This window comes from Monopterus albus, unplaced genomic scaffold, assembly GCF_001952655.1.
Source record: "Monopterus albus unplaced genomic scaffold, M_albus_1.0 scaffold42.1, whole genome shotgun sequence".
Lineage (NCBI taxonomy): Eukaryota > Metazoa > Chordata > Actinopteri > Synbranchiformes > Synbranchidae > Monopterus > Monopterus albus.
The window spans coordinates 848,043-858,786 of record NW_018127922.1 but is presented as its reverse complement, the minus strand read 5'-3'; the positions used below and the strand labels follow the sequence as shown (position 1 = coordinate 858,786).

The 10,744-nt window shown below is 41.2% G+C and overlaps 2 protein-coding genes across 4 annotated transcripts in view; one reads left to right on the top strand and one right to left on the bottom strand.

Moving 5' to 3' along the window:
- Window positions 1-44: 44 nt before the first annotated feature.
- sowahaa (sosondowah ankyrin repeat domain family member Aa) lies at window positions 45-3,711 on the bottom strand. The gene has a single exon (XM_020599761.1). The coding sequence runs from the start codon at window positions 2,787-2,789 to the stop codon at window positions 1,347-1,349; it is 1,443 nt and encodes a 480-aa protein (XP_020455417.1). The 5' UTR covers window positions 2,790-3,711; the 3' UTR covers window positions 45-1,346.
- Window positions 3,712-3,775: 64 nt separating this feature from the next.
- septin8a (septin 8a) overlaps window positions 3,776-10,744 on the top strand; it is a 33,774-nt gene continuing 26,805 nt past the window's right edge. The window contains exon 1 of one of the 3 annotated variants that reach the window (XM_020599767.1): window positions 3,776-4,415. In XM_020599767.1, the coding sequence (XP_020455423.1) occupies window positions 4,386-4,415 (30 nt within the window). In that variant the 5' untranslated portion in view covers window positions 3,776-4,385. The remainder of the gene's footprint in view (window positions 4,416-10,744) is intronic. The other 2 variants (XM_020599768.1, XM_020599769.1) reach the window with 2 other exon arrangements.

The following is a 10,744-nucleotide window of genomic DNA, read 5'->3' as shown; positions in this document are numbered from 1 at the left end:
GGCCCAGTAATGCAAACCCTCTTTCCCAGTCAGCTGCTCGTCTGGATAAATCATAGCTGTCTCAACAAGCTCGAAGATGGATTCAAGCCACATTTCAGAGAAATGTATTATTTATGGAGGACCTGCTCCTTAATAAACAACACACCAGTTACATTTTCTTTTAAATTTAGTGTAATTTAATGAAACCCAGTGTTTGTTTTCTTTCAGGGCATTTCAGTGGGTATTTGCATCTCCTTAATGGCTCACAGTGTTTGATAACTAATGTGTTATGAAGTGAAGTGAGAGGCATGTCCTCTAAATCCTCCCCGGAGCCACAAACATTTCACATATTTTTAGTAGTATTTACTAATTAATTTTGTTGTTGCCCAAATGTTTGTTTTCCCCATAAGTCAACATATCCTCACTTCTGAGTTTGAGAATATTTGGCTCTGGAAACTGATAGTCTGATATGTCAAATCAGCAATGGCATTTCTTTAATATTAATTCATTTGATCAAAATAGATTAAGAAAGGATATTTTGAAGAGGCACATCATTCATGAAGAAATCCAAGCAAAAACTTGTTTCTTAGATTACAGTGTGCAGTCCATTTTAAATCACAGCAAACGGGGATGTATGTCACAGCTAAATAGGCTGATGACATAAATGTTATAAGGTCAATTTTTCTGTTTTAAGTGCTTAGTGCAGTTATTTTTGTTGTCTCAACTGAACTACTACAATGAAAGATAACATTTAATTTTAGAAAAACAAAGATTTGTAGCAATTAATAATTAACACAAATGGAAAATTCACTATTAAATAAACACACTAAGTCAGTATAGCAATAAAGCTCATGCTGGATTTAAATGTGACAACAGCAGAAAGACAGAAAGAAGAAAAGACGAAGACTTCAAGAGACCACAGACGGTGAGTAATAAGACATTCCACAGGACCCATTGTAATATTATATGAATCATTTTTGATATAAGATACAAGTCATACATGTAAAACTAAAACTCTGTGATTCAGTTAGTGAACCAACTGCAGTTGTCATCTGAGGCCATCATCAGTTAAAGTCTTAATGATCTGATTTCCACTGGAGGAGAACATCTGTTTTTACAGAGGTTACCTTTATGTTCCTATTTACTTAAACAGCACTGCTTGATTATCACTTTGACTACACAACAAGCTCTGCATCTCACATCTGATAAGAATTAATATCAGAAAATATACGCAAAACACAAACACAAGAAAGAAGCTGTTGCTTATTTTCAGCTTTTGTCATTGTTGAAGGAGGCCTAAAATCCATCAGATTATTGTGTTTTCACACTATTCCCTCATGAAAACAAGACAAGAAAGAGTTCAGCAATTACATAAAAGCATCTGATGTGACTCTGCTCCTGAAGCTGCTGCTGCCCTCTTTGTCTTCACTGGGGTCATCGCTCAGGGAGTAAAGCCCTGGCCTCTGCTTGTGCTTCTTCTTTTGGCCTGTCACATGTGGCTGGAAGAGGCGGCTTATTGAAGGCCGGCACTTGGAAAGATCCGGGACCAGGTCCAGCTCTTCTTTGTCGGGGATGGCCTTGTCCTGAGCCTGCCAGGATTTGGGTCCACTCAGCATCTCTCTCACAGTTGCAGAAGTGCCTTTGTGCAGATAGTGGCAGGCTTTCTTCCCGTAGTTGTCTCTGATATTTATATTAGCCCCGTACTCCCCGACCAGCATGGCCATGATGTACTCCTGGTTGTGCAAAGCAGCAATGTGCAAGGGTGTATATCCACCATGTGTTTTCACATTAATGTCGATGTCAACTCCTCCCTGCCTTGCTAGGTCAATAAGCTTCACAAGCAAGTCACTGTTTCCACACTTGGCCATCCAGTGCAAAGCGGTGAACCCTGACATGAAGTCCCTCTTCTCAGCAAGCTGGTTGTCTCTCAGCAGCATCCCATAAACCTGGCTCCAGTGGCCAGAGGCACATTTAACCAGCCATTCATGCTCTGATTGCTCAAGGGGAAACGTGGAGTGAATTCTTGTATCTTTGGGTTCCTCTGGTGCCCCGGTGCTCTTCAAAGCCCTCCTCAGCTGGGGTGAGCCGCTGCTGCTGCTACTGTCCACTGAAGAGGGTCTTTTTTTGTTTCTTGAGGAATCCAGTTTTAGAGTTTCAGGAGCATCGTGTGGGTCCGTCTTCAGTTTGCAGACTTCCACCCTGGTGACACTGGGTGGCATTCTCAGAGGCAAACCGTATGGTTTGCTCAGGATGGTGGTGGGTTCATTTACTACAACTCTTCTGGAGCTGTCTCTGTTTATGTCCTGCTTCTGGATATCAAAATTCAGCATCCTTTTAGTTCTAACATCTTTATAGTTGCATGCCTGCAATGCCAGCTCTATAGCAGACAATAACTTTGAAGGATTTTCATCACTTTCAGGTGGCTGTTCTTGATCAAGCTGAGAAACAGCTGATCTCTCCCCTCCCTCACCCACAGACTGCACAGTTTTCTCACCCAGCACAGGTGGGCGCTGTTGCTCACCTTTCAGGGTCTCTTTTTCTCCAGTCTTTGTCCCGCTTCTCTCTACAGTCCGGACGCCCTCCAGCAAATGTTGATAGGTTTTCTTGATGACGACATACCGGACACCGTCTATTTCTCTAACGATGGCGACGTTGTTGACAAAGGTCTTGAAAAGCTCCCTATTCCGTTCTCTCTCTGCGGGATCGACGCAATCCACTAAATCTTTAAACTTAGCCACCAAGTCGGATTTCTTCAGCTTGCCACCCTCCGCTATTAGCAAAGACAGGACGGATTCTTGAGTCAAAACCATTATTAAAACTGTGGGTTTTACGCAAGCTAAGGTTAAAGGGTCTCTTTGTAAGAGCCTGACTGTTTCCTGTTACACCTTTGTTCTGACAGATCACCTGGCCGCTCACTTCTCTCCTCCCCACCTGGAGGAGTCTTTTTCCGGGATAAATGCAGGCGTGGATAGAGTCTGAATAATAGGTTCTACGATATGCAAATGTTTCCCTGCAGCCAAAAATAGGCCCTCTTGGATGCGTTTTCTTTCTCTTTCTTCTTCATCTTCTTTTAATAATTAGAATTTAGCAAGAAATGCAGTCTATGTTTTAACAGTCGGAGATAGAAGCAAGTCTCCTATTCCCATTTAGAGGCTACTAACCAGGCGCATGTACATGAAAAATAATTTGAAATAGACTAAAACAAAATGCATTTATTTACACATTTACAGCGCTTATAATTAAGGTTATAGGCTCACTGAAAGAGTGATACTCAGTAAGGCCTGCTACTGCCTACTACTACACACAAGTAAATATATTATTATTATGGTCATTATGATTATTATGCGTATTTTATTATGTGCTTTTTCGGGTTGTCAAAAACGTTTGCTTGGCCTGGCCAGCTATAGGCCTATCTTTATTCAATATAGCCTAGTGATCCAGTGTTTATTTCTTTTAACTGAACAAACTACTATCTGCCTTTCTTCTGTTGTTAAAACGTTCAAAACAATGTCCATTCCCATTCACACTAAATATCAATATCACCCTCAAAATCCACTATTACTCTGGCACACACATACATAAAGTTTATAAATGCTTAATGTATACCGGACGCAGGCATATAAAACCCCCCCAGGGTACCAAGGGCACACACAATATAGGCCTATAGCCAACAACACAGTTTATAATGAATGGAATGGAGCATAAATTTGACACTGAAATCATTAATTGATCTGATTGGCTGTCACATTCTAGTATGCTCAATATGTAACCTCGTTAAATGATTGAAATATGAATGCACTATCTTGAGAACGTCACACCGACAACTGGGGTATTTTATCATTTCCACACATATTTCTGCTCTCGGTGCTGCTCCCCCCTGTCCTGGCTTGCAATATGTGGAACAAGACATTCCTGGAGTGAACGGGAGCTCCTGAAAAGTGGCCATCTTGGAACGTATCCGTCCTGCCCAAAGATGCAATGAATATCGAGATGGTTCACACCCTCCTTTAACGTACGTAGAAAGGTTGAGCGTTACATCGCGTACAGGCAACTTTAAACTGCTCCCAATTCAGAATATACAAACATTTATTTAGTAGGCACAGTTGATAATCAGGTAAACGAGAAGAAAAATTTAAAGTCAAGAGTATTCGTTTAATAGAACTGTCTACCAGTTGTAGCCTCCCCGAGCGAAGGAAAAACAAACAAGCAGTGAATCTCTCTTCGCCTAGCCAGCTAGTAGCCTCCTCGCCTGGTTACCAGCTCTCCTCAGTCGTGTGTCCCTCTCCTCCCATCTCCGTGGGCTTGGCTCAGTCAGTAGTTTAGCAGGCTAGTACGGAGAGACGAGGGCTGCTCCCTTTCGCCCCTGCTTAGTCTGCTCAGCACACCAACACCATACATTCCGCACCATGGCTGCTACGGACGTTGACGTATTTTCGGTAAGTGAGAGCCGCGGTGTTCCTCGTTTATTTGTCTCTACTCCTTTGGGATTGGAAACATTACAAGTGCAGCCTCGGGAACACTTGGTTGTGATGAGTAAAAGTGTGGGTGTTAGCTACTGTGTGTAGGCTAACTAAGCCTCCCCCGCTTTTGAAGCGTGTAATGTGGACTCAGACGAGATGGTGGAAGTGACTTCTGTGGTGGTTTCTTTCACTAAAGACAAATTAAGACAAGTGTCGCTGACTATTTTAATGCCATGTCTTATAACAGTTATTTTTTTTTAAATATAACTTAAACAACAAGGGTGTAGCGGATGGCACTATAACCCTATTTACTGTGGACATTAGAAGTGCCTGTTTTTTGGAATATATCAAATACCATAACTAGCTAGCTGATGAAAATATTAGGATATAGCTGCTATAAAAGAGTTGTGCGAAGGAAAAACAACATGCACACTTGAAGTCCCTATAAGATATATTAATTGGCAATTTTAATGTGTAAAAGTGCAGCATCGTGATGAATTATAGCCCTTCATACAGTGTGATGAGCCCAGGTCCTAGCCATGTGTGGACATGTGGTTTCACTTCCCGTTCAGAGGTGCAAAGTTTCACGTTTCTGACTAATAATGTTATATTCAGACCTAAGGCCATGTCAGTTTTAGGAGCCACCAAGCAGGCCACACTGATGACCTGTATTTCTCTGTACAGTACATTTGCATATCACAGTAGTAGGTTGGGCATGCTAGAGTAGCTGAGAGTGGAATGCACCTTGCATTATTTTCATACTGACAAGCCCTGTTGTCAGTCAGGTATGACCCTGTCAAGTATGGCATAGTGATGCAATACAGGCAGAAGAAAGCAGCAATAACACAATAAGTCACATGACAAAGCCTGTGTGTTTTATGAAAAACCAATATTGTTGTGACGTGGCGAGCGTGCAGGAGGGCATTTAAAGAGGGTGATTAACTTTTTGGCAGATGCTTGAGGACATCCTTGTGGTGAATTGAACAATAAGCAGCACTGAGTTGTATGGATAAAGAGATTAAGGACACACTCCGGGCCACTCCCACCACTTGTTGGTGCAACGTCTGCAAAGAAAGCAAAAAAGGAAAAGATCCAAAATGTGGATACAGAAGACACTACACAGTTGGCATGTCCAAGAGGGGGTACAGGTTCAAGATAATGCAGACTTGAGAGTTTTAAATGTCTCTTGGAATACAAGAGTCAAGGATTGATTAATGAGAGAATGCTGAGAATGCAGTGAGACAGACACTTGCCCTAATGTTTAACTTCCTGTCTAACTTTCTGAGCTAAGTGAGACCGTGCTGAACAAACGGACATGCTCGCCTGGCAGTTTGTTTAAAGGGCACGCTGTTAATTATGTGCAGCTATTGATAGGGATGTGTGGTTGTCTGCATTGTTGGCTCATTTCAATCGCCCAGTGGAGACTAGCTTTGGGATAACTTTGCAGACCAGGTGATCAGTCTAGCCAACAACTTCTATTGTTTTTGACTCACTGATTGCATTAGAGTGTGTATATAGAGGATGCTGTTCATTAGAATTGTTATGTAATGAAACAGCCTATAACATATTTATGTGCAGTGCTTACTGACCCTGAAGTGTATTTTCTCTCGCATGAGGCCTACGTGAATAAAATCAAATTAGGTTCATGAAGTGCTTAAAGGCAAGAGATGTGGAATGAAACATTATGGGAGCCAGTCGCTCGCACTTTAATAGAGCTGTCCTCTGCTTGTTTGTGCAGAGCGTGGTGTTAACTTGTGAATAGATTTTCTACATATTTACACTAGTTACTGATTTTAGCTATGGAATTGAGCAATTTTAAACAAATTCTAGGGCTGGCCACTGCATTTCATATGTTGTTCATCTAAATGCTGATGGAGTCAGATTGTAAATCAAGGTTAATGACCGTTGTGTGTCATCCGTGTTGTTAGTTGTACATAAAACATACAGGTCAGAACTTCCTACAGGCGAGCTTTGCAATTCCAGTAGCAGATGAGTGACAGCCAAGCAGCAGCGCATGTGGAGATGAGTCAGTGTTCATCTATAGAATAGGTCTGCATTACTCAAAGACTGATAGGATGCTCCAAGATTAAAATAGCTTCCAAAAATCTAAATGCATATTTTGATACAGCAACGTTTGCTTTGATGTTGTACCATTAGTCTTTTTGGGTCCACAGTGACCAGCTGTGTTTAGATTCTGAGCAATGCAGCTTGCATGAGGCATGCATTTAAATGGTTAATTCAGTCTGACCTCATTAACCTAACTCTGAGCTACTAGCACAGAGAGCAACCACACAAAACTGAAAGTCTGGTGGTCCATACTTTAAAAATAGCCTGTCCAATGCAGATTCAGTTAGTTGTGATGTCTGTAACTATCACTGAGAATGCCAGGAAGGATAAAAATCCATTAGGTTACTGTTTCATTAAGTAAAACCTATATATGTCATCAATAAATCTGGATTTATTGCATCCAAAAAAGTCATAAAAGAAAATATTCCACTTCAGTCTCAGAGTTGTATATGTCGGAGTTGAGATCTGTCATAGAAAGTTTATAGTAACACAAGTGTGCAGTTTGTGATTAAATCACCTCCTTAATGTTGTTTTTACCAGAAGCATTCACTAACATACACAACTACTAGTACAGAACATGAAACAACAATGGTTTGCATCTTATGTAGTGCATGAGAAAGCTTGACATATCTGTGTGAGAGAGAAACTCACCAGATCCAGAAGAGTTTTACCTCTGTTTCATAAAGAGTTTGATTTATTTCTGTTAACAAAACAGTTTTTGTAGAATCAGGCTTTATTTGTCAGTTCAGTGATAGTAAGGAAATTGTGTATTTGTGAAATGCCCTGTAAGGATGAGTATGCTGTACATCTGGCTCATAAAATGGTTCCTGTCTCACTCATTTTATTTCTGTCTTTCCTGTTGAGCATAGATGAGTGATAAAACTTAGCAGTAATGTGGCCATACAGTCGTGGTGCATCAATGTTAGACAAAAGGAGAATGTGGGCTTTTGTTTTTTGTGGATTCCTAAAAGCATTTTCATCATTGCAACATCACCACCAGCACAAGCAGCAAGAGAACGGCCTTAGCAGAATCTGTAGGTGTGGATGGAGCCGGTAGTATTGTGAAAACATTATATCCAAGCTTATGTTTTGTTTGATGACATGGGATGGGCTGGAAAATAACTTGTGATGTAATTTTTAATGAGCGTGATGAGTACACCAAATCCTCTCAGATCTCAAAAGCCTGATGTACCAGTCCACAAATGGTTACACTTTAAAGGACATCGAGCTACGCTTTTAATAACTGTCATTGGACAGGAAGCACCATCTACAGCCACCTAGCTACAAAGAACTGAATGTGCGTGGGGGCTTGTCATTGAGGTCATCATGTGGTCTCCCCTACCCATAGATGCTAAGTTGAATTAAGCTCATAGCATCTCCACAAGCCCACAAACCGACATCCCCTTGTGAAACCAAATGTTTATGCTAGGATAGGTTCACAGTTATTCAGGTCTGTCTTAAAACAGTAGTCAGGTGCCCATATGAAAAATTAAAGAGGTTTTGCTAGTGGTAATCATTCCTCCTGCTCATAAAGGCCATGAAGAGGTCACTGAAAAAAACAAAAATATGGAATGCTACCTGGCAGCTGATCTAGCCTCTTTAAAATTAAATGTGAAACCATGACATTTAAGGCAAACGAGTTCTACACCAGTGCATCTCAAATTTCTGTAAATATTTGAAGTCTTTTCAAAGGCCTTTCCTCGATGTACTGTATTGTAGTTGCAGTGGTGTGTATCGCAGTCTGTCAGGTGGAGGCTCACTGAGGCAGAAACAAGCTGCAAAGACACAAGTCAGGTGGGCATGAAGACCGAAGGGTGAGAAGGAACCTGAAGAGCATACAGACAGACAACAAGTGGGGTCTGGAGAATTTCAGGTTAGGTCAGAGCTGTTCACAAACGGTTTCTTTACATGTCCTTAAAATAGACCAAAGTTTTATTCTTACTTACATCAGGTTGAATCTGCATCACATATTTAGTTTACCTTTTGGAAAGGTGATGCCAAAGTGCCTTCTGAGCTTGTTTAGTTTTGTGAAATTTGAGATGCTTGGGAACCGTGATAACCATTTTCTCCTATTTTCAGAGATTGTAGACCACAGATTTGTGTGTGGGAGAGGCAGCACAGTTAATCATTTTTAAGGCACAATCCTGATTCATACCCATGTGTAATCTCATTCAAAAGCACAGCATTTTCTCCTGTTACATGTACAAACATATTTAAAAAAAAAAAGAAAAATCCTGTTCACATCAGTCATGTACAAACACACATGATTGTGAAGTAGCCTATACGATTTGTGCCTCATTTTGCTATGAGCCACCAGGACCCCTCTGCGCAGCCATTTCCTGTTGGCCGAGTGATACGGTGGCCTAGCAACTGTGCTGTTTCCTCACCCTGGGACAGTTCACCAGAAGCTTTTCATTCCTGTCATACTTTAAGCTGCTGCTCTTCTCCTCTTGATCTAGCTCGGGTGGGTGGACAGGGAGATGCCTCCCAGTTCCCCTAATTGCTTGTGTCTATTGGTTGTACATCCTGTATTTGCTGATGGGTATTGTGCCCTTGTAAATAAATGTAAATGTATTAGGAACTAAGAGAGGCTTATTTTTAGCTTTGTTATGCAGTGTTGATGGCATCCAGTTGGTTTTGAGTTGCTTCATAAGATTTGATTTGTCATTAAAAACTGACTTTAAACTTGACATTGTGGTAAAACTGTTACACTGGATTTATTTACATGGGCTGGCTGTACCTAATAAAGCAGACACACACTTCAGATTTGAATCCAGGGATTTTCCCTGTCATGGAGTATATTCGTGTTGTTATATTGCTACGTTTACATCAGCGAAGGGTTTGAGTACATATTCCACCACTGGGTCCAGTACACACTCACATATTCAGTCATTTAAGTCGCAGCCTGAGGAGTTTCTGTCCAGGTCTGCTGTTCTGTTCTGCCTGATCCTTAAAGATAATTTGCATCACTGTTTTTTTTTTTTTTTTTTTGGTCTGCTTCAGTGTAGGAATTCAACCCCCAATTACCTCATGAGTCAGCATCTTTGTTATTTTTGTGAATCTGAGAGTGGTGTGGTTTGGTAAGTTTGGAGCAGTTCCCACAGAAACCAGGCTTACAGTTTAGGTTGTGACCGTAGCTTGTCCCTGACAGCCGGATACGTTTTGACTAGGCACTCAGAATTTCCTGAAGAGTGTGATGTGAAAATTGCGAGACTTGTGGCACAAGACAAAAAATTCCACACCGACAAAAGATGGTGTCAAGGTACCTTTAAGCATGGAGCCTGTCCACCAACTGGGTGCAAATTATACAACTGCCATATGTGAAACTGGCTGAGGGTGGTGATGGGAAAGGAACATTCAGGCCTTTATTCTTCCTTGCCTGGGTAAATAAAGGTTAATATATTATGGCCGCTCTTATTTTTAAACACTACTCAGGAATTCAGAGTCATCGCACCGGTTTCTTTCTGGGCACGGTACCAGAGGCCACACCCTCCCCCTCCAGTGATCTGTCCAAATATTTCCACACACTTCATTCAGCAAGCCGAATACCATAGGGAAGCATTAATGTTGTATAACAAGGTCTGAGTTTACAGTGAATAAAGAATAGCCTCTGCCTCTTCTTTATCCCGGAGTACCACAGGTATGTTCATTTGGCCGACGCTTTTGTCCAGTGTGACTTACAATAAGTGCAATCCTTCCAGCTAAAAGTGTGTTAGAGAGCCACATCACACAGCACAGAAACCATTTCAGCATCTTGATTAATGTTTTTCTCTCATGCTCAGCATCTAACTTAATGCAAGATTAAAACACTCTCACTCTCATGACGTCTTTACTGCTCCTCTTGTCTGTTCTACGATTTTTCACATCTTCTATATTTTCAAGTCTTTGAACAAATTCTACAACTATTAAAATGCCTCCAAGAGGGAAAAGAGCTAATAAATCAGATGCGAATGAGGATGTTGAAGCAGAAGAGGATTATATTTCAGCGGCGCAAGTAACAGAGATGTTGAGTCAGCAGAAGCAGATGTACACCGCACTGTTGAGCCAACAACAAGACAACTTCAAAGGTTTTGTGCAACTACTTATGGAGACAAATAACAAGAGACTCGACGACATGACCAGAGAAATACAGGAGATAAAAACGAGTTTGCAGTTTACCCAGCGAGATGTGGATGTGATTAAAGCAGCCATGGGTGAACAGAAAATACAAACCAAGGAAACAAGGGAGGATGTCTACA

What these genes read in the sequence shown, in the direction of transcription:
- sowahaa (XM_020599761.1), bottom strand. Translation starts at nt 2,789, where the DNA reads ATGGTTTTGACTCAAGAATCCGTCCTGTCTTTGCTAATAGCGGAGGGT.